Genomic DNA, 24,903 nt, shown 5'->3' with positions numbered 1-24,903 from the left:
TAGAACCTAGTACGCTTATAAATTATGCTAAGACCATAGTTTCTTCTGAGCTAGGAGAATCTTCTGTTACTTACTTGTAATAAAGTTATGGAATAAAGTTGTAATAAAGTTATGGAATAATTGTTCCACTGTATCTACAACATTTTATCATTAATCAATAAAACAAAATTAGAGTCCAGTGGCACCTTTAAGACCAACAAAGTTTTGTGATCAAGATATGAGAGTTCATGTGTGTTCATGCTTCCTCAGATACATAGAAATAGAAGAGGTGGCCAAACTTGCTTAACGTAAGTGCCAAATAGAATAAGCATCAGATGTTTGAGATCCACAAGACATGAACTTTAAATGTTTGAGAGCTGCAAGACATGAAGGAAGGAAGGCAAATAGATGGGGAGGTGGAGATGGAAAGAATACAAGTTTAACTTTAAATGCATTCTCCAAACTGCTGGATGGCTTGGCTTAGAGAAGTGATTTAAAGAAACAAATGCCTTCTCCAAGCCAGCCGATGGGGCAGTAGGGGCTTCAAGAGCCAGTCAATATGTGTGAAAGAGCCACATGTGCCTCCCAAGCCACAGTTTGGCCACCTCTGTTGTAGACAGTCTGAACAGTGAATTAACATGTAATCTGGTGAAGATATTTTAAGGTATGCAGAGACAAAAAAGGAACAACAAATTAAGTATTTAGGGTCAACAGTTGTTTAGATTTAATAAAGGGGAATAACAGTGAAGCAATAAGTATGTCAAAATAGGAGATAAATATGTAACAATCCTTTCTAATTCTGGGAAGTTAACTAAGATGCTCCATTACTCTCCTCTCAAGAATGAAGGTAACAAACAGCATTTTTTTTCCTTTTGTTGGGATGGGGTTCAGTGTTATGTAGGGAAATATATTTCAATTTTTATTGCATTACAGTACAATCGCTCTGTGTTTTTCTAAATACTATACCAATATATTGTTCTTTTGAGGTGTTATGTCAGAAAAATCTCTTCCTATATATTGCACTGCATTATAAACACTATCCCAGTATATTACTCCAAGAAATACATTAAAATACGGAGGATGTATAGCCCAAAATACTGTTTATTTTTAATATTCCAATAAGATTATTAGTAATTGGCAAAATAATCCAATAAAATTCTTACTAATTGGAAAAACATAATAACAAAATGGTTAACCTCCTGGATTGAGGAACAGATCCTAGAGCTAGATTATTAGAGAACAGGCCACATTAGATTATATAATCAAACTGTTAAACTGACATCTTTGATCATCTTTGATGAAGTGATCAAAATCAGGTTGAATCAAGAGAGACAGAAATTCGGGGGTGGGGGAACAATTTGGTAAAAATTTCAAGAGCAGATCTGAAATATTAAATATAAACTTTCTTTACTTCTGTTGGTCAAATGTCTGTTTACTTAAAAGTGTACCCTGTCCTGGATTCTTGACTTTAATTTCTCTATTTTATAATGCATATTTTTAGTTGGAGTTAGCTGATTTGATAAGTTTTAAATCTTAGTGCAAGTGTAACATATGTTGCATGATAACAACTAGATGGGTATGATCATGTAATCAAATATCAGAATGGATAGAAGACCAAGGCTGTTGTGCTTGGATTACTATGCTGTAAAAATTATTGATGAATTTAAATCAAACAACCAGTCTTTGTAGTGACATATTGGATTACTATAGTATTACCATAGTAAATAGCTCTTTACAGTATAATCTAAAAAACAGATACCAATTCTAAGCATCTTACAACTGGACAGTTTCTGTCTCAAGACCAAAAACACATTCACATTTTAAGAATTAAGGGGCAGTGTGGCACAGGAACGGTGTTAGTGTGTGCTTGGGAAATATAGCACAGAAGCTAATCGAATCACCTTGGGAATATCACTCATATTAAGTGTACTCCAGGGTTATATTGAGATTCAGTTCCTGATGTAGTACTCTGTCAAGGAACTCCAATAAAAATGCCCTCAAGCGGTATGGGAATGACACACAAACTACACTTCCAGAGTGAGAAGGGGGCAAGTAGAGCTTACCATTCATATCCTATAACAAAGTATGCTAAGAATCTAGCATGAGCCACATTCTTCTAGTACAGCAATGGTGCTAACAGAAGTGTATATGAACAGTTTTGAATACAAGGTTTGGAGAAGTGAGAAACACAAATCTGGCTCATTTGCCTCATGTAAGAAGGTACTTTACTTCTTTGATACAGATGGAGACTTCTTTGCTATGCAGGATTGGGTTGTAAAGAATGCAAGATGTTATTCAGTAGTCATATGATAATTTTTTTGTGTATCCTTTCCTCCCCTGCATTATTTTTTTCAGTTTGTGTGTGTTGAAAGTCTCGTAACAGCTGTGGTGGATATGTATCCAAAGATTTTCCGAAGGGGATACAGACGAGAACTGCTGATACTTGCTCTCTCGATTGTGTCATATTTCATTGGTCTTATTATGTTAACAGAGGTAAGAAACTGTTTTCTTACAGAGCTGTAATGTAGAAAATTTGTTGCTGTTGGAACATGACATCAGGTAGCAACTGACTTACGGTGACCCTGTAAGGTGTTCAAGGCAAGAATGTTCAGAGGTGGTTTGCCATTGCCTGAAATCCTGGTGGTCTCTCAACCATGACTAACCAGAGCATACCCTGCATAGGAATAATAAAATCATAGAGTTGGAAGGTACCTCCAGGGTCATCTAGGTCAACCCCCTAAATAATGGAGGAAATTCACAAATACTTCCCCCACACCCCAAATTACCCCTGCTCCATGCCCAGAAGATACAACACACACAAACACACAAAAACCCTTAGCACTGATACAACCCTTCCTGCCCCTCCCTCTCATGATCTGCCTAAGTTCACATAATCAGCATTGCTGTCAGATGACCATCTAGCTTCTGTTTGAAAACCTTCAAAGAAAAAGAGCTCACCACCTACCGAGGAAGCCTGTTCCACTGAGGAACCACTCTTTCAGGAAGTTCTTCCTAGTGTTTAGCCAAAAACTCTTTTGATTTAATTTCAACCTGTTGGTTCTGGTCCAACCTTCCAGGTCAACAGAAGAAAACTCCACACCATTCTCTATATGACACCCCTTCAAGTATTTGAAGATGGTTATCATACTCTCCGGGCTAAACATACCGAGCTCCTTCAACTTTTCCTATAGGACTTGGTCTCCAGACCCCTCACCACCTTCGTTGCCCTCCTCTGGACATATTCCAGTTTTGTTTTGTTTTTAATTGTGGTGCTCAAAATTGAATCCAGTACTCTAGGTGAGGTCTAATCAAAGCACAGCCTCTGAGATCTGACAAGTCCAGACTAGCTTGGGCCATCCAGGTCAAGGCCTAGAAAAATTAGGCTGCCTTTTTAAAAACACAAATGTTTGAGGATTAATAAAATATTATAACAATGAACTATTGATAAAAAGATGCTATGTGCTAAAAATATTTAGAAATATAAAACATCATGTTTAAAAGCACTGGAATTACAGTGATCAGCATAACTATGGAAATGTCTTCACACCTTCAATGTCTCATTGTTCAATAGTTGGGAATCCAAAAAGTCCTTCCCTTTTGGAGATTTTGGGAAATGAGGTGTTCTTTTGAATGGAAAAACTATTAACTTCAATCTGTTTTCATATTGAATGCAATGATTTTATCAAAATTAGTAAATGTTTAACCATCTTTCTGTCTTTAAAACTGCAATTATGAATGCTATTAAGCATGCATTACCTGGTGTGAGAATGCAATTTCCTAGTATGAGGATGCCGTTTTTCTCACAGCCATTTTAGTATGTAGAAAAATATAACCTCTGTTGTCTCTAATGTGGTCTTATCACATGCTGAGCTAATACAGTTGCAGACCATCCCAGATATGGGCTAATATTGGCCAAGCATTGAATTCATAAAATATCTGAGGGCAAAAATGGATTGTACTGGGCACGTGTAGCATGTTATGCACTGGGAACAACTTAAAGTAAGCCTAGACAACTATGTTTTCTTTGGTCACTAACATTATTGAGAGAGACTAATCATATGTCTCGTTTAGCTTTCATATAAAGGTCTTCAGTTTTTAGCAAAATAATTTTTGAATGGACTTTAGTAGCATCTAATACAATTCAGGCACTGGATAAATATCATACATGTTCTTGATTGTCTCTCCTGTTTTCTTTATGAACAGATAAAAACATCCTACTGTAAGCTCTCAGACAAATAATTTAGGTACATTTTTACTTTCTTTGACAGCCAAATAGCCTACCTGATATTGAAAGGTATGAAGGAAAATAGAAGTATTACTAGGAGTCTTGGAGGGGGAAAGGACTGACATTCAAATATACAGGAACAAAATAAGGAAATTTCAAGAGTGTCAAGTTCCAGAAGGTGAACAATAGGATGGTGAATAGATGGTAGAAGATGTGAGGATCTCAGCTTCTCATCAAAAAGACAGAGGCTTGGATTCAGACTAGATGTTTCTTGAGGCACAAGCATTTCTCTATGTGTAGCATTATTTCCCCACTCCCTCTCCCACAGCAGCTTGAACCGCTCCCCCCCCCCCCCCAATCTTGTTGCCTAAGGATCTCTTCTCCTCCAGGAACAGGATATCAAAGGGGTTTCTGGAACTCCTTTGCATTTTAGTACATACACCCCTGATGTAGCCAATCCTCCAAGAGCTTACAGGAGGCCCTATAATAAGAGTCCTGTAAGCTCTTGGAGGATTGGCTACATCAAGGGTGTGTGGCCTAATATGCAGAAGAGGTCCTGCTACAAAAAAAAAAGCCCTGTGTCCTTCCCCTCACAGAAGTGTCAGTCCAATCCATAGAATACACAGTAGAGGATGCACATAAGTTCTTGTCTTCTGAAAGGTGTCACTTAAAGAGTTGCTGCAGGAGAATTCATACACCATACAATTCTCTCATTCCTTTGCTGAATCTTGGGCCAGATTTATCCTGTTCCATATAAGCTGTTACTTTGTGAAGAATTTCAGTCAGATACAGTCTCAAAGAAAAGGAGCAGGCTGGCAGTGTGGCTTGATTTTGGCTTTTAAGGAAATTATACATAGATTTTATTTTCCTGTACTATGCTACCTTGAATAGGTCCATGTGTCTGATTGTTATATATTCTGCATATAAACCAGAAGAAATATATTTCAAAATATAGCATGCCTTGCTTAAAAGAATGCAATGTATACACTCCACAGCACTGCTGCAGTGTTATAATGGACCACAAAATGGCACTGTTGTGCTATATATCATCATATAAAGGCTATTTCTGAGAAGCAGCAGTGAGCTGGGCATAGGGTGAAAACAGTCAGTCTTGTTCAGGAGGTCTACACTGTGCACTTCTTTAGTATGTAATTTCTTGGGAGTATTTTCCAGCAATTATGAAAAAGCTTTGTTGTGCAGTGAAATTCAACTTCAGTATGTCTTTACAAAGCCTGGAACTAGGCCAGTTCTCTAGACAGACTTAATGATTACCTCAGAAGATAAATGGCCTAAGCTTGCTGGTAGAGATTAACCATCTTGCATATGGATATAGGCACTTTGGAGAGCTCCCAAGAGAGGTCCATGTATAGTAACTTTGCACATTTATTATGTGACCATAGGTTACATCAAGATTTTGCCTTTTCACACCAATATTCCATTTCAGTCTGGCTTTGGAAGATACTGTTCTTTCAGAAGATTATCTGTGTCTTTATATTTACTCATAACAGGCAATTGAAGCAATCTACATATTCATATATGGTGCTTCAGAGACCAAAAGGTTCAGTAATTTGAAGCTTGAATAGTGAAGCTGAAAATAGGATGCAATTGGAAACACAATTTGAAAGAGGATGACACTTAATGCTGTATTATCATAAATTATAGTATAATGCTACATACATCTCATCTTGTTTCCCCCCTTCAACTCCAGATGTTTACTATGCTCATGGAAATGTGCATGGCTAATAGGCTTCTAAACGTTTTTCTTCGATTTGTTCAGGTTTAATCCAAGCCTACAATGGATCTAAATCTGATGGAGAGGACCATTTATTAAATGTACCCACTACCAAGTTGTTGCATCCATTTCAGTGCTAAAAATATACACAAAATGTAGGGCATAAATGATTTAAGGCATAAGACTCTCTAATCTATTTAATACAATATAAAAATTTTGTATAAGAAAGCAGGTGACCAAGCAATGTAGGCAGGATGTTGAATATTGTAAACTTGGCAACCTTTGACAAAACTGATATAAAATATTTTTTATAAAGAAGAAGTGCGAAAATGCATCATAAAATGTTTGTAAAAAGAGATTAATCAGCTGATGTTTCTATTCTGTGATGCCTTTTAGTTAGCCAGTAAAGTTTACATTAAACAGTTAACAGAGTCTTTTGTGCCTGTCATCTCAAATTGCCTAACACAGTGTATGTTTGTCCAAGTGATGGGCATATCTGAAAAACACCTGTGGCCCCAAGTACCCACAATCAGATCAGAAAAAATGAATACAGGTTCAAACTGGTCCCATGCAATGTTCCCTCTAAGTTGTGGAGCCTTGTGAGCATAAATTCTACTTTGTGAGCTACTGGCATTAAAGTTGTGAGCTACTGTATAAATTAGTTTGCTATAGGACCATTTTTCCTGAGCTAAGACAAAAATGCATGAGCTGGAGGTTAACAAACTGAGCTAACTCACGCTAACTCATTTTAGAGGGAACACTGGTCCCATGTCATCTCAGCTGTTCTGTTGGCACAGATTTCTTCTGCCATTGGTTTGTGCTATGTACTTGCAGATAGTTTCAGAGGACAGCCATTTTGGTCTGCAGTAGAACAGCTACATACAACCCCAGGAGCAACTTAGAGACCAAAAAGAATTTGGTTGTATAAGCTTTCAAGAGTCAAAATCCCCTTTGTCAGATCACTTGCAGAGTTGACTCAAACTAGTGGCAGCAGCAGCTCGAGGTGGAACAGTGCCCTAAGCAGGGTGCCCCGCTCCCTCCAAAAGCGGTGGGGAGCAGCCATGTGCCTTTGCCACGGAGTGCACTGTGAGGCTGCCCTAGCTCCACCCCTGTGTCTGACATAGCTGGCAGAATGACCAGCAGTCCTGCAGCACATTCTGCAGTGCAAGTTCGTAGCTTCCCCCTCCCCCAGCTGCCTGGGCTGCCTAGTGAAAGGGCCAGCCCTGACTAGTAGTGTTCTTTTTGGTCTGATTCAGTGGGATCACCAACTGCAATCCAAAATCCTTTGGCTGTTGAACTTCAGCTCACACTTCAGGCAGGCTCCTGTTGCAGTCTGTTTCTGAAATGATGTTTCAGTAAAACAGGTTGCTCAACTTTCTGAATCTTGATTTCAGATTGGACACAAAGGCACTGGGTTCAGCTGTTGGGCAGTAGTTGATAGGGTCACAGATTGGCACAGGGCATTCACTGCACTGCTTCTGTGCTGCAAACCTTGCAGAAAGTTACCCCCTCCCTCTGGTTTGTAATTCAGAGAGATTCTCAGATTTGAACCACAGTGGCACTTGTTCTGCTTGGGCATATAGCATTGTTATGCTCCTTGCAAACAAGCATCCTAAACCACAATTGACTTTCCACTGCAGAAATTCTCTAGGAGAATCTGACTGCTACCTGTGTTTGCAAGTTTTTCCCATAATAGGAAACAATGGGGAATGGGGGCAACCACTTTGGGTTCCATAGAATAGGAACCTCTGGTCCAGTCTTTTTGAAACTTGGGGATTCTATGGGAGAAAGGCTCCCGCAGCTGCACCGCAAATTTGGTGCCTTTCCCTCAAGCCCCTCAGCCCCCATACATTAAACACTGTTTTACCATTGACTTCAGTGGCCCATAGGGAACAAGGGTGGGATGGGGTTACCCTCTTTGGGTGCCCCTAGAACTGCACCTTCTGGTCCAAACTTTTTGAAACTTGGGGATTCTGTGGGAGAGAGGATCCTGTAGCTGCCTTGCAAATTTGATGCCTCTCTCTCAAACCATCTACCTCCCCCCAGCTGCCATTCATTATACCCTATTTTGCCATTGACTTTAATGGCCCATAGGGTATAATGAAGCTGTATATTCAGGAATAGCCAAATAACTCCCAAATCAGATTTGGCTACTGAATCTGATATTTGGGGATATTCAGCCCCCTGAATATTTTGCCCCCAAATAACCCCAATTCTGTATTTTACCGGATTTATTTATTTATTTATTTTTGCACGTCCCTATTTCACAGTTATACAAGCTTTAAAATTTTTCTCCCAGAACTAGGAGAAAATGTGGCATCAACAATTACAACAAATTTTTTAAAAACTGAAAAATAATTATAATTGTAACCTCTTTAATGTGGATCTAAAGTGGCATTTAGGTGTCACAGCTATGGTTAGTTTAAAGCACAGTTTATTGAACTAATCATAGTTGGTGCAGTAGGCATTCAAAACTATCCAGAGTCATCTTGGGAATTCTGGTGTGTCTGCTACCAGAGAGAGCCAGCTATAGCAGGAACTGCAAGAGGTTTTTTCTACTATGCCACTGTGACTTTCTGCCCTGGGGTGGTGCAGCCAAACATGCTGGGATTCCTGTGTTCAGATACCTGCAATTAGAGCAACTGGGATTTACAGTTTACAGATTTACAGTGAAGAATAAAGATGCTCAGACACCTGCTGGTTTGTCTTTCATTTTGCTGGCCAGTCACAGACTGCTTGACTGATAGTGAGCAACTTGAGCCTGTTCCGCAGTGTATTTTTTTCATTGCATCTGAACAGAACACTACAGTGTGATTAGCACCATTTTACACATGCATATTTTGCAAAGTCTGCTGGGAGCTGAGTTTTTCCCCAAGTCACTATTTAAGATTTTGGGGTCAGAATTACCTAAACAAGATAAAGTATGTTCTCAAATGAAGTATCTCGATCAGAGGACAAACACTATTATATAGTCTACCCGAGTTTGACTCTTTATGACACCATGGACAAAGTCACGTCAGGCCCTCCTGTCTAAACCCATTGATTTCAATCGGTATATTTAAGTATTTATGGATTTCAAATAAATTGATTTCAATGGACATAGAGTAACTCTACGTGGGATTAAAAGGAAAATCAGCCATGCAGTTAAATCATAAAGACTACTTTATCAACCATATTGATTGCACATTTGTAAAGCTGTTCAACATTAGAAAATGGCAAAGTGAAGACATCCAAGGATCAAATCATTTCTAATAATGACTGTTGGAAATGGTATGTTTGTCTGCTGAATGTGCTTGGTGCAAAAGTCTTAGCAGTTAAGATCTAGTTAAGAATCCTAGTTTACCACACTCCTACCTAGGAAGTATAATAAAAAGTAGAGACATCACCCTGCCAACAAAAGTCCGTATTGTCAAAGCGATGGTATTCCCAGTAGTAATGTATAGCTGTGAGAGCTGGACCATAAGGAAGGCCGAGTGCAGAAGAATAGATGCTTTTGAGCTATGGTGCTGGAGAAGAATCTTGACAGTCCCTTGGACTGCAAGAAGATCCAATCAGTCCTAAGGAAAATCAACCCAGACTGTTCCCTGGAAGGTCAGATGCTGAAGCTGAAGCTCAAATACTTTGGCCACCAAATGAGAAGGGAGCACTCACTGGAGAAGATCCTGATGCTGGGAAAGGCAGAAGGCCAAAGAAGAAGGGGACGGTAAAAGATGAGATGGCTGGACAGCATTACTGATGTAACAAACATGAATTTGAGCAGACTGCAGAGGATGATGGAAGACAGGAGGGCCTGGCACGACTTTGTCCATGGGGTCGCAGAGAGTCGGACTCGACTGTGCGACTGAACAACAACACTAAGTATATTTATTGGCCAGTTTAACTGACATAGGATGATGTATGAATGCAGCCCAAGTTTTAGAAAGTTATTAGCATCCTAATGCTCACAACCAGATTGGAAACATGGACAGCATTTTCTGTGGTATGATGATCTTGCCCTCTTCCCTCCCCCACACACAGGGTTTTTCTCTCTGTCTTCTTTCTTGTTGAGCAGCCTATTTAGCTATTGTCTTATTTGTTGGTCTGTGCCTGACTGGGTGGGACAGGCACAGACCAATAAACTTTTTGTTTATTTTTTGAATGTTCAAAATAAACAAAAAGTTTTATTTAACTTGGAGGTGAAAAGGTCAGATGGAATCAGGTGTAGGATGTGTGAGGTGAATAGATAATACAACTGAGGTAATTTTGTATTCACACATGAATACGAGAATGTTTTTATGTCATCAGAAATTGTGGTCTGTAACTACGAGATTTTTTATATTGTTATTGCTGGTCAATTGAAGTTGAAATTGTATTCACACAAACATCAGATAATTCGTTGCCAACAAGTGTTTCTGTTATTTCACATGGACTTTAAACGTTTCTGCTTAAATGCTCAAGCATACATTTCTGAATTTTCACCAACACATAAAGTTTAGAAGGCAGGATCATACAACCAAGTTCCTCAAATCTTTCTTTATACACAAACCAGGGATCACTCCACTTTTCTAGAAGCTATTTCCCTCTTAACTGGGCAAGGATAACTTCTCTTTGTTAGAAGCTATTGTCTTGAATGAGTAGTCTCCTTGCTCCACACACTCTTAGCCTTCTTCCCAGTCCACAGTCAGTGTTTTACTGACTCCTCTTAAACTGACAGTTCCTAACTGTTAATCCTTAGCTGACTCTCTCAACAGAATTCTGTTAAAACAGCCTATCTCTCAAAGGTACTCAGACTCTGTTAGGCATTAACACTTGGCAGCCCATCACACCTGAATTGGTGGTTTCTTCTCTTCACTGGGGTTGAAGTCATCTTCTTCTGAGTTATGCCTTCTACTCTGTCCAAGGCAGGGTTTATGAAAATTAAACTGATCCCTGAGAGGAGCAGTAGGAGGTAGACCATCCCCAGTCCTACCTCCCAAGTAGGAGACAAACTATCCCCAGTCCTGTCAAAGCCAAGCTCCAGAAGGAAAACTAGAAAATTCACTAGGTTAAACTGCATCCCATGAATGCTAATGGGAAGATTATCCCCAAGGTGAATGAACTATATACAGCTGTATCCTAAAGAAAAAGGGATCCTGAGCATCTCCATATTGTGTGAGCTAAGGATGGCTTTGCCTGCCACACTGAAGAGAAGAAATCTTCACAGTAAGTCTGCTTCATTCTTCTTCAGTGGGGGGAAGTCATCCCCCTCTGGGATGTACCAGAACTAAGCCATGGTGGGAGAGAGGAGTTCAGGATAAATGATATATCACCTGCAGAATTACTCTGCTCCAAAAGGCAGCCTCTGCTGAAAACACCTTATCAATTTTATAATGTTTGATAAAAATTGAAAATGATGACCAGGTGACTGCCCTGCAGATTTAATCAACAATAGAATTAGTTAAAAATGTCACTATTGTCACTACTCCGGTCAAATGTGGAGTGATCAGCTTTAGCACAGGCAGGTACAATGCTTCATATGCTTTGAATATACACTGCTGAGTGCAGGAGGCAACAGAAGCTTTTGAAACTGTCTTCCTCAGACTTTGGGTAACTTGACAAACAAAACATCTTAACATCAAAGAAGAGCCCTGTGAACATCTAATTTGTGCCACAGTTCTTTTTACATGTGCTGGAATTGGGCAAGCTAAATCAGCACTTTCAGCACCTTGTTTAAATTCCAGGTCAGAAACCTGTGGTGAACAGGGGTAGATAGGTGAGTCACTCTCTGCATAAAACATGTGATAAAGCTATAGGAAAAGATTTTGTCATTATTCATTTTGAGAACAGATGACAATGCTGATAACTGCCTCTTTATAGTGTTTGGATGGAGGCCCAGATGCAGCCCATAATGGAGAAACAGGATTATTTCTTCCAAGGGAAGAGAGGGTGCAGGTGCTTTCTCTTACACCACCTGAGGAACACCCTCCAGGTGAGTTCATAAATGCAATCATAACTGGTTTGTGGCAAGCTAGCATGATGTCAACCACTTCCTTGGAAAAACCTGTGAAATCTAAGGGGCTCCTTTCAGTTTCTACAAGGTTAGTTGTAGCCATTCTGGCTTCAGGTGAAAGAGACAACTTTGCTGTAGCAAGTCTGACAATGCCTGGATCCTCCAAGGTCAGGCTTCTGCCATGTTGATGAGATCTTTAATCCAAATCAGTATCACTTAGACCCACTCCTCCTAAGCCCTGTTGAGTAGTTTGGCAATCAGCAAAAGGAGAGGAAGCACATACAGGAGATGTGTAGGTCAAGAATGAGTTACAGCATCTTTTCCTTTGGCTCAAGATATTTTGAATAGAGAGAGGAATCCAGGGACTTTGCAATTGTCTGGAATCACAAAGAGGTCTATGCAAGGTTTCTTGAAGCAACACACAACAGCTCTGAAGACTGCTCTGGTATTAGTGACCATTCCTCTGAGTTTATTGTCTTCTCAGCTGGTTGGCTTCTCTGTTCAAGGAGCCCTGGAGATGCTGAGCAAAGTAGTTTTTCTCCCTGCATCAGAAGCAGTGTTGCCTCCTTCTGTAGACTGTGAGATTGCATGTTGTTCTGATGACTGGGGAGGGATGGTGGCTCAGTGGTAGAGCATCTGCTTGGTAAGCAGAAGGTCCCAGGTTCAGTCCCTGGCATCTCCAATTAAAAAGGGTCCAGGCAAGTAGGTGTGAATAACCTTAGCTTGAGACCCTGACTGTGTCATTGTCTCCCTTGACTAGGACGTGCCTTCTGGCTGCCAGATGCTTGAAGGCTAACAGTGCCGAGCTGATTGCATACAGTTCTGGCCAATTGATGTTGTGTGTCTGTTCTATCATCTACTTCCCCTGGGCTAGCTGATTCAGACAATTGGCTTCCCATCCCAGAAGATTGGTATCAGTCATTAGAACCAGGGAATCCAAATGAGTAAACGATACTTCTTTGTTTAGATTGTTCTCATTGCATGACCGTGAGAGATCTGTGTAAAGTGGATAGGAATGGAATTCATCTGCTTTGATGGCTTTGAATGGTCTATTAGAACAGTAGGAGAGCCCATAAGAGGGGACAAGAGTAAAGACAATCCCGCTGAACCATTTCCATGGACAAAATCATGAGGCCCAGAATTTTGGTTAGGGCCATGACATCTTCTGACTTCCTGATTGTGAGTCTCTGAGCAGCCTGGATTAGTTTTCCCAGATTCTCCTTTGTAAGAAAAACCTCTCCCCAAAAGGTGACAATCATTTCTTCCACACAGATGATGTTCTGGGTTGGGATCATGTCACTCAGTGGAGACATTCATTGAAAAGCCATGAAGATACAGAAGGTGGAGCATCTTTTTTTTTGTTCACATTTCCTGGATGAAGATCTTATCAACAGGTTGTCCAAACAGGGACATACATGAGAACCCTGAGTCCAGAAAGATGCCATCAACACAATCATGTTCTTTGTAAATACACTGGATGGTGATGATAGGCCAAATGGCAAGGCACTATTGTGGTAGGGCGAGCCATTGTACTCAAAGCAAGAATTGCCTGCAAGTAGGGTGAATATGAACACACAGGTGTGCTTCCCTGAGGTTGATTTAGTTTTTTAAATTGCCTTGGCAGAGAGCCTCCAAATCTGAGAGATTCCATTTGACCATCTTGTTGAGGGACTTCAGATCTAGGATTGTTCCCCATTCACCCAATTTCTTCACCATCGGGAAAAGAAGGAATATGCTCCTTTGAAAAGCCAATTCTGAGGCACTTGTTCTATGTCTCCAATGTATATGAAATTTTCTGTGGCCTCAGACATCAGGAATGCCTCTGATGATTCCAAGATATGGAAAGAGGGATAAACCTGAAGGGCAGATGGTTTGCAAACTTTATCTTGAAATTGTATTAAATAATTTCCCTGACCCATCCATCAAGATGGGACTTTCTTGAAGACTTTCATTCTAGTAGAGAAAGGCATGTTTGCCATGAATAAGAGTGTTAAAAGTATTGATCCTCCATGTTATATTACAGTCTGTTTTTGCTTGATGGATGGTAATAGTGTCCACTGAAAAAGTGTTTATGAAATGAGAAGGACCACTGGGATCTCATTTGGATTGGGTTGGATGATTTCTGAATATTTATTCCCTGGTCTTTTATGTTATAGAAAATTGAGTTCTTTGTGAAATCTTCAGAATAACAGTACAGATTGTCTTATTAATGCAATGAAGGACTTCACACAGGTGTTTAGTATAGTGTTATATATTGGAGAGCTGGATATTTTGTATGCAAATATATTTGTTTATAGCAGAATTATAGTGTTTGTAATGTATGTATGAGCTTGAACACAGAATATTTTATATTGTTATAGAGTCAGGAAGAAAGCAAGCTCATAGTCACAGTGTGGAAAAAAGGGGGCTGTTCCCCATCAATCATTTGTCATGCCTATCTAATCAGCATTAGGGGCTGAAATCTCTCAGTCTTTTAGGTGTAAATTTTCTATATAAAAAGGAAGGAGTTGAGGGGGAAAGTGTGAATCCTGCTATAAATCTCACTGAGGTGAATTCCCTATGCAGCTGACTAGAACAGAATTAGCAGTGGGGCTGAAGAGTACTGATTTTAAAGGCCTGCAGGGATTGGGTAGGGGGTGAAATCATGTTGGAGTAAAGCAAAGAGAAATTAAGGGATAAAGGGATTTTAAAAAGGTGTTGTAGCAGACTCAGAAGAAAGTAAAGAAAAGGACAGAGAGAACAGGACAATGTTTCACAATAGTCCTGTAGAACTCTTATTACTGGAAAAATTATTTTTGACAAAACAGGAGAGACAATTAGAAGTTTAGGTCTAGGGATAAGGGAAAATCCTCACCTTCCTTTATACACTGTAGTGTGGACAGTCATGCCTTCAGTCCCCGTATCTTCTCCAGCGAGGAACTACCCACCTCAGAACCTACAGAACCCTCCTACAGAACCCTCAGGCCAAGAGCCCTTTGATTTGCACCTCTGGCAAGGAGGACACTTGCAATTTAAAGGCTCAAGGCCCCACCTGCCTTTGACTCAACAGTCAAAGCAACAGTAGAGAGTGGGGCCAGCAGCCACCCCCAGGCAAACAGGCCCTCCTCTCTCAGCAACAACAACAAAAAAAGCAATCAGAAACCCCTCTCCAGCAGGCTCCAAGCACTCACACAATTCTCTCCTACATCAACCTTAGGTAGTGCTCCTCAGCAGTTTTAGAAAAGCAAAATCAACACTCACCTTGCCAGCAGTTCTGTCTTCACTCCAAGCACCTTCCTCTAATGTAGCTGAGTCACTTCTACAGCTGAGTCACTTAAAGCATTGCTTGTCAAGATTGAATGAGATTAAGGGTTTAACCTGATCTGCAGAATCCTATGTATAGTTGAGAGTGTGAATGACTTTGGGTAAAAGTCTGGTAAAGTGTTCTGCCTGGAATAATTTAGTGGAAATTTGCCTTTCTTTGAAGAAGCTACCAACTCAATTCTTATGATCAAGTGTCATTCATCATTAGGTTCAGTAGATGGCAGTGGCATCTCATGCTTTTGGAGCTTGTGCTGATTGCTCTCGGAGGTGGTGGAGGGTTCAAAAACACTATGGGCGTTTTCCCACAGAGCTTACCGCGGAGCGACGTCCCTCTTCACCGTGCAGCATCTGCGCGGATTTCCCACCAACTGCTCCGCAGAACCAGGAAGTGCCGGACCTTTTGCGTTGCAGATGTAAACCGCTAAAAACCAGTTTACATTAGCGACGCAAAAGCCGCAGCTCTTCCTGGTTATGTGGAGCAGTTGGTGGGAAATCCGCGCAGATGCTGCGCGGTGAAGAGGGACGTCGCTCCGTGGTAAGCTCAGTGGGAAAACGCCCTATGAGACTGGGCCCTTGTCTTAGCCACTGCCCTGGGCTCTAGAGAAAAGCAACCCTCACAGAAAAGGAATTTAGAGGAAAGGAATCCTCAGATGATTGGAGAGGGAACTCATCACCTCAATTGCACCTGCCAGGGCATCTTTATGATGTAGAGGAAGCTTCCTGAGAAGAAAAGAAATCTGAACAAAGGTGTGTTGGTCACTACAGCACCTCTTGTGGGGGCTGCTTTCCTACTATTTCCCTCTGGAAATTGCTTGCAGCTGAGTAGAGTATTGCCAGGGAACAAAGCCCTGGGGGCCAAAGATTGCTTCTGAAGCAAGAGGATTGGGCAAGTATGGCAGAAAGGGCATCTGAGGGACACTGGAAGCCTGAGCAATAAGAACTGAAGCTTTGACTGCTGCTGGGCCTGGGGAGAGCTCTGGTGAATTATCCTCAGGCGATCCTAGCCAGTCACCACAAGCCAATACTGGGGGCAACAACGGCTTGGCTTACTTTAGGCCTCCTGCACAAGCAGCAGAAAGGGAGACCATCCCAGCCACACCACAACAGGTGGTAACAATTAAGCAGGGGCCCATCCCAGCTGAGTAAGGTTGCCAGGTCACCTTTTCTCCCCAGTGGGGGGTGATTTGGGGGGTGTTTTAGAAGGGAGCAGGGCTGTCATCAATGCAGTGATGCCATGCACAATGATGTCATCATGCTGGGGGTGCAGCACTGCATGTGCACATCTCCCTGCTTTCCCTCAACCATTTAAAGGGTTCATCCCTCAGGGGATTCCCCACCCCAACCTGGGGATTGGTACCCCTACAGCTGAGGCCTCAGAGGGAGGGACAGAGCCAGTGTGGTGTAGTGTTTAAGAGTGGTAGACTCTAATCTGGAGAATGGATTTCCCACTCCTCCACATGTAGTCTGCTAGGGGACCATGGGCCACTCACAGTTCTCTCAGAACTCTCTCAGCCCCACCTCCCTCACAAAGTGCTGTTGTAAGCCACTTCAAAACTCCTTAAAGTAGAGAAAAAACAGGGTATAAAATCTACTGTTCTTGAATGCTGGAAGCCCAAGAAACCAAAGCCTTAACTGATGCAGAGCCGGGGAGAGCTCTGGGGGATTATCCGTAGGCAATCCTAGCCAACTGCCACAACCCCATGCTTGGGTCAACTATGGCTTAGTCTGGTGTGGTTCTGTAGAGGTGAATGATGAAGAAACAGCCCTCAAAGGGGCCTTGGCCTTTTTTTTTTTTTTTGGTTGTTGCTGCAAGAAGATTTAAAACTGCAATAAGATTTAAAACTGCTGAGGCAGTTAAAGATTTTTAAATTGCCTTTTGGCATAGCAAATGGTAGGAAGAAACTAGCCCCCAAGGCCCCAATAAAGTAGGTTTTCTGACTTACAAGATAGAGCTGTCTAAGCAAAGCTTGCCTGGGAGGGAAGGTTGCATCCTACTGGTCGTCTTAGAGATCAGTTTAATATGCATAAATCCTGCCTTGAAGTGAGTAGGAGGCATAGCCCAGAGAAGGATTCCTCCACCCTTTCGAAGAAATGCACTTCCTTTTCGAAAGAACAATTCAAGAGACAGAACTGTGTTTGGGGAGTATTAGGAAACTCTGGATATTAGGGTTACTATATCTACTTTGGATCCAGCCAGTGGGGAAATTAGCTTTGGAGTTGGCCCTGCTAGATTTGAATGTTAATTGCTAAAGGCAGATGGTATAGGGAAGAAAGTAACTGCTTATCAGGCAATGATGTCCTGCAGGGATTGCCACTTAGCCTGGTAATTATCAGTGGGTTGCCAAATCAGACTAGCCTGAAGAGACAAATGGTGTGAAACAAGCTCTGTGGTGCACTTTGAAAGTTCTCTGGAATTTAACTATTTGGTCAGACTCTTCTACCATCTCCTGTACATTGTTCAAGCTATAAACAGGGTGCCAAAACATGTTTTATATTTCTGTTATCCTAGTCCTATTACATTATTAGGCATCTCATATTATTTACTGCATCAATTTATGACTTACCCTGCTTAATTGGCTTTAAATTTTAGTGAGAAAGGTCTATAAATAAATAAATAAATACTCAAAAATGGGTTTTCTCCAACTAGTATGCATCTTTTAATTTTAACCTTAAAACATAAATGTATTACAGCATAAAACTAGCATAAATACAAATGAATTTGGTTAAAGAAAATGTATACTGAAATACTAAACTGTTTATATTCTAGCCCAAATAATTTCAAAATGATGTTGCTTGGAGATGATTTAAGATTGAAGATTTGACAATTTATTTGAACTGCAAAATATTCTCCTCAACCATCCACCATTATTTACATTTTTATTTCTTTTTCAGGGTGGAATGTATGTTTTCCAGCTGTTTGATTCCTATGCAGCCAGTGGAATGTGCCTTCTCTTTGTTGCTATATTTGAATGCATTTGCATTGGCTGGTTTTATGGTGAGTCCTCAGTTGAGCGACATTAGGAATACTGTTGAAATCACATTATGCACTTTCAGAGTGGATTTCAAGATTTCGCTAGTTCACACTATTTCCATTTAGAAAATGGTATTGATTTCCAATTAATAGTTGTTATAAGTGGTATCCATGGGAACAGTTTTAAGGTTGATTTCATGTTTTATTTTGTAGTGAGAGAAGAGGAAGAAGTAAGCTGTAAGCTGTGTTTTCTCTAACATAAGAAAAAGAAAGTGGAGTTGAAATGCATAGACTGATTTCATGACTTTAGCCTGCACATCTTATCCCAATAGTTCTTTTTTCATATGCTACAGCCTGATGATAATTAGAAGAAACACAAGTCAAATGCACTTTTTCTTACCTTACTTCAGTGTAATATGTAGATTGGCCTTCAGAGCTATTCCTTGGATTTAGGGTTGAACATTGGAACCAGCACACAATCTTTGTTTTTAAGCAGTTTTATACTTAGGTGCATCAGTATGTTAAAATGTGTCAGCAAATGCAAAGTAGCAAAATAAACAATCTGGAATATGGGATCTGTGAAACCATGCCCCCCTCCTTCAGGGATGATTAGAGGCTGACTTACTGTAGTGTTTTCAGCTATCTGAATCTTCAAGGTGATGATGCTTAACAACTGCCCTTGGCTCATTTAAGTTCAGTCTTATGACCCACAGGTCACTTAAAAACAAAGTGAAACAAATAACTACTATCAGCCTGGGCTGAACCTCTATCAATAATAAATCAAGAACAATCAGGATTCAAAAAGGATACATCAATTTTTGGTGATTCTTATATCTTAAGGTTTCTTGTACATAAATATGTTAAAAGCCATGGCAGTGTTCTACATACAGCCTTTATTGATTCCAGGCTGCATTTGAGAAGATATGTGAAATATTGTTGTCTGAGCTCATGTTATAATACAGATCTCAGACCTTTATTTTAACTCCAGTCATTTCATCATAACACAACAATGCAAGTATGTTGTAATCAGTTTCATCATCTTACTACAGATATATGGGTGTGTAAAGGAGTTTGACAGGGTTGTGAGTTGGCTCCCTTGTTATTTAACTTGTGTTTAAGTGACATAAATATTTTTCAGGCAGAGAATACACATGGTCCTACACTAAGCAATAAAAGAATTTCTGCACTATTGCATGCAGATGATATAATTATTTCATTAACAAAGATGGAGTGAAAAAGAGCCTTGTGGGCACTATTTAGATATTGTTATGAAAACTGAATTTCTATAAATGTCAATAAAGTCAAATTTGTTTCCTTTGGAATCATCTCTCACCCACTAAATAGCTGGGTAATAGGAGAATATAAAACTGAATACTCTCCATCACATAAATACCAGGGGGTTATTTCTCATAACAAATTATGTTGGAAATTGCATATTGAATCTGTCTTCATGAAGGCCAAAAGGGAGACTGGAGCAAATATATATACTGAAATATACTATGTCCCCACCATTAATATATATACAGTATTATTACAGTAATTCAGTAATATTAATATACACCTGAGCATAAGACGCACCTAGTTTTTAGAGCCGTTTGTGTGAATTTAGAAGCATTTGTGTGAATTTTTTGCAGTATTCGCTCCTTAAGACGCACACACTTTTCCCTCCACTTTTTTGGGGGGGGAAAGTGAGTCTTATGGTGCAAAAAATACTGTATACACAGTATATTTCAGTATATCTATTTGCTCCAGAAATATACTGTGGGGACACAGTATATTTAAGCAATTTTCCAATTATTTATCATTAGGGATGGGCACAGATGGAAAAGTTTGGTTTGGTCCAGGACTCACAAGCCAGGCAGCCCCAGATGAAACCCCAGATAGAAACCCCAAACCTCAAACCCTGCCCGAACAGAACCGGTTTGAGCATTATCAGGCCCCACCTCAAGCATGCCCACGTTACCCAGAAGCAACAAGTGCCCACTAGTTCTGGGTAGCATCGGGCCCCACCCACCACTGGCATGCCTATTTTTTCTGGAAGTGTTGTGAGCATGTCACTGACATGCTTGCGTCACTTATGGAAAACATGGGCATGCCGGGGGTAGGGCCTAATGCCACCTGGAACTGGCAGGCATGTCTTATCCAAATGCAATCTCAAACCTGCCTGAAAAGCTCAAGGTGAGTGTCTGAGAGAGGCACATTGCCTGGACTTCAGCTCATAAGCCCTGAACCAGGCCAAGTCTGGGCTGAACTTTAGCTTGCCATTTGTGTCTGTGTCCATCTCTACCACTAAGATTGCTAACTGGCTACTATATTCAGGCCCAGTTTGGGTACAAGCGGCTACTGCTTCTATCGAACAATTCAAGTTCTTGAGAATGATTCTTAAGGTGCCTAAGTGTGCTCCTTCTGTGGCCTTTAAATTAGAAGCTGGTTTTATGCCACTTATAAATTTGGCCTGGCTAGCAGCTTTTAGGTTTAGATTTTGACTTTTGTTCATCAGTGATCAGAACAATTTTCTTCACAGTCTGATGAATGATTGGCTCAGCCAGTGGACAAGAAATTAACTGCATTTGGCCTTTCCTCTCCTTTTTCAAATCCATGGGGTTAATTGAAGCTAGTTTAGTGATTACTGATGATATAAAGGATATTGATTTCCAAGAAACATTGATTGAAGCCCACAGTGTGTGCTCTCCCCTGCTATTTAACTTAGCTCCAATGATCCCATATCAATGTGCACATTGCCTGTCTATATTAACAGTTCCAAGATATCACCATGTATTTACATTGGCTAGATTTGACATGGTATCATTTGTACTCTGGTCAGGAAGATACAAAAACATTCCATCTAATTGTAGATTTTGTCCTTGTTGTGCTAACCTGACAAAAACATTGGTTCACATGTTTTACTACTGAAAATGCTCTCTGAGCAGAAAACTCTAACAATCTTATTGGTAAGAGCTGATCAAAAACTATTTCTTTGGTGAAATTTCCATGTTCTACCTTTGACTCATGTATTCTGAAGAAGTATGTTTGCACACTAAAGCTTGTACGTAGAATAAAACTTGGTCTTAAAGGTGCCACTGGACTCAAATTTTGTTCTGCTGCTTCAAACCACACTGCTGCCCACTGGAATTTATTTAAAAAACTAAGTAACCTAAGAGTGCAATCATATTCTACTATGATGAGATGAGGGGCAAATGCTTTGACAGTTACGATGATGGAAAGGAACCCAGGTTTTCCTATGATTGGGAAGAAGGTGATAAGGTACTGTTCCTGGGTAGAGAGCATCCTTTTCCAACTTTTCCAACACTAGCCCTTTGTTGTGTTAACACTGCTTCATTGGAGGGCACAGGTTTCTCAAGACTTGGCACCCAGATTGGTTGGCTACTCTGGGAGTGCTTGCGGTGCTTGTGTATCAGTCATTTTACCATGAAGGATGACAGAGGAAAATGAACTTAAAGTGGGTGGCAGATGCACCAGGGACAGGGGCATCTTGCAACTACCAGCGATCAGACATACCATGGATTGTCCTTTTGTTTATTTTGTTTATCCTGTCTTTTTGTAGTACCCTGAGCTTGTGCCTTGTAGAAATAAAGTTTGTTTAACTTGAAAGAGTCCACACAAGTCCTTACCCACATGCCTGGCTTTTGGGTATGCTACAGTGTGACACCCCTGTGAGGCTGTCTTCAGGGCAACAAGGACTAGTTTTTACCCCATGGTGGTGGCAATGACAGTGAAAAGCAAGGGGGAGGGGGGGGGCAGCAGTGGCTACTTTTGCCCCACACTGTGACAGAGATCATAACATTTACATTTACATTACTACTTTACCCCAGAAACATGGGCACCAGATTTGTTCTTTATTAATTTTTTCATATTTATTTCATGCAGGAAGCAATCGTTTTTATGACAACATTGAAGACATGATTGGTTATAGACCACTGGCATTAATTAAATGGTGTTGGATGTTGCTCACACCTGGCATTTGTGCTGTAAGTAATAAAAACATAACTCACATCGGCACAGTAATGAAATTATGTCCACGTGCATTTTTCTATATGAAACCATGCTATCAAATTTGGAGTTGGGAGTAAGCAGTGAAGTGGCCACGTTTGTAGATGATACTAAATTGTTCAGATTGGTGAAAACCAGAATGGATTGTGAGGCACTCCAAAGGGATCTGTTGAGGCTGGGTGAGTGGGCGTCAACATGGCAGATGAGGTTCAGTGTGGCCAAGTGCAAAGTAATGCACATTGGGGCCAAAAACCCCAGCTACAAATATAAGTTGATGGGGTGTGAACTGGCAGAGACTGACCAAGAGAGAGATCTTGGAGTTGTGGTAGATAACTCACTGAAAATGTCAAGACAGTGTGTGATTGCAATAAAAAAGGCCAACGCCATGCTGGGAATTATTGGGAAGGGAATTGAAAACAAATGAGCCAGTATCATAACGGCCCTATATAAATCGATGGTGCGGTCTCATTTGGAATACTGTGTACAGTTCTGGTCACCGCACCTCAAAAAGTACTTCTTAACCCAAAGGGTGATTAACATGTGGAATTAACTGCCGCAGGAGATGGTGGCAGCTACAAGCATAGCCAGCTTCAAGACGGGATTGGATAAATATATGGAGCAGAGGTACATCAGCTATTAGCCACAGCATATTGTTGGAACTGTCTGGGGCAGTGATGCTCTGTATTCTTGATGCTTGGGCGGGGGGGTGGGTAGGGGAAAGTGGAAGGGCTTCTAGCCCCGCTTGTGAACCTCCTGATGGCACTTGGGTTTTGTTTTGTTTTTTGCCACTGTGTGACACAGAGTGTTGGACTGGATGGGCCATTGGCCTGATCCAACATGGCTTCTCTTATGTTAACCAACATAATCTTATATTTAATTTAATGTTAATTTTTCTCTGTCTAATTGCATAGTAGTCACAATCACCATGATTTGTTCACTCGGTTTTTATGGACCATCCAGATAAAGTTATGATCAATCCACTGCATTCCAACTGTTTTCTTTTTTCTTTTTCCTTTAAAAAAGAGAGACTTCATTGTAGTGTCAAGCTGTTCTGTATAGACTGTTAAAGTTATAGTGAGAGCTACCAAGTTTTCATTCTCTATCAACACAATGTCATGTGCCAATAAGTTTTCCTTCTGTTCTTTAAAATACATGACTTCCAGATATTCAAATTGCTGTCCTCCACAATATTATTGACATCTCTTTTCATATAGGTTTTGCAGCCTGCTTATTCTTAACTAAATCTAATATTTCATTCCTGTCCTCACATCTTAAAGAAATGAATACAGAAGCAGGAAATAGTCATTGCAAGTAATTAAGCTGATGCAAGCAAAGTATGAGGGCATGGTGGCTTCTTCAAATATGATCACATAGTTTCTACATGGTGAACCATTAATCAAAATGTCTACACTGTACCACAGACATTCCTATAATATTATTAGTGCTGGATATTTATGAATTAAACATAAATATAAGCTAGGATCTAAAGGGCCACGGCCCATAAGCACTGAGTTTCCTTTCTCCTCTTGTTACAGCCTCAAGTGTCTCTAAAAGCTGCTCTTGAGGACTGGGTGCCCATCTAGAATGATATATCTTTGGGCAATTGGGACAATACAGAGGGACAAACTCTGCAACCCAGAAGAGTTTTTACTCAGACATGCAGCTCTTTAGATCCTGGCTTCAGTCTCTCATGCACAATTTAGTCTCTGCAGCTTGCTATCAAATTAAGGAGAACCAGTTTTTGTGATCATTAAATGAAAGCTAATTAAGATTTAAATACAAAACATGGCTCATTCCTGTAAATGAACTCATGTTATTTCAGTGAGATGTTGAAAAAGACAATGAGCTGGATTCTATATCTCCTTTTTACAACGCAAAGAGCCATTCTCCTGCAGAATGAGGATGGAATGTTTTGCCAGATGAAGGCTTCCTCAGAAGAAGTGAGAAATAGAATCCAGCCCAATAGCTGCCTGCTATTCTGTCTTCAAAGCTTATCATAGCATTTCAGTGCTCTGGGGTGAAATTATTTGCTTTGTTGCATGGATAAATACAGCCCACTCTCTTTTTAGGGAATCTTCATCTTTTTCCTGGTGAAATACAAGCCTTTGAAATACAACAATGTATATACGTACCCAGATTGGGGCTATGGCATAGGATGGATGATGGCTCTTTCCTCAATGGTTTGTATTCCATTGTGGATCTGTGTTCAATTGTGGAAGACAGAAGGAACATTCATGGAGGTGAGACATGTAATGATGTTGATAAATATAATAGAAGAATGGCAAATAGAAGACTGTGAAACAAGTCATTTGGAGTGCTTGAATATTCTGTGTAGAATTTATAAAGGTTTGTGTCTGTGCATCCATAGCAGTTCCTTTAATGCAGTAGTCCTTAATGTATACAGCAAACATTCATATACTTGACTTTGATTTTATGAGAGATCATAGTGACAGCTACAAAGAAGAAAGCAACAATGGTGGATTGTAGTTTCTGATGTTAAGCATCAGAAATAACTTAAATTATTATAAAGAATATTTAAAAAAAATAAACCAAGGGAGGTTATGCCACTTCCTTTATTAGAGGGATTTAGAAGAGTAACAGGTTGACACCTGTCTTGGATGTGGTGTGTATAGGATTTGTGGCAACACAATCTATTAAAAGCTTTCCTTAGCCTGTGATTCGGTATAGGCATACAGAAAAGTGTGAGGCTTGAT

General features: G+C 40.4%; 1 protein-coding gene across 1 annotated transcript in view; it reads left to right on the top strand.

The window, feature by feature from the left end:
• Positions 1-24,903, top strand: part of SLC6A11 (solute carrier family 6 member 11) — a 188,346-nt gene that overhangs the window by 162,293 nt on the left and 1,150 nt on the right. Inside the window, exons 11-14 of the mRNA XM_060239877.1 lie at positions 2,335-2,472; positions 18,100-18,202; positions 22,067-22,167; positions 24,259-24,429. Of these exons, the coding sequence (XP_060095860.1) occupies positions 2,335-2,472; positions 18,100-18,202; positions 22,067-22,167; positions 24,259-24,429 (513 nt within the window). The remainder of the gene's footprint in view (positions 1-2,334; positions 2,473-18,099; positions 18,203-22,066; positions 22,168-24,258; positions 24,430-24,903) is intronic.

The sequence above is a fragment of the Heteronotia binoei genome, chromosome 5 (genome assembly GCF_032191835.1).
Source record: "Heteronotia binoei isolate CCM8104 ecotype False Entrance Well chromosome 5, APGP_CSIRO_Hbin_v1, whole genome shotgun sequence".
Taxonomy (NCBI): domain Eukaryota; kingdom Metazoa; phylum Chordata; class Lepidosauria; order Squamata; family Gekkonidae; genus Heteronotia; species Heteronotia binoei.
Note: the sequence above shows the minus strand (reverse complement) of the source record. Positions and strands in the feature narration are given on the sequence as shown.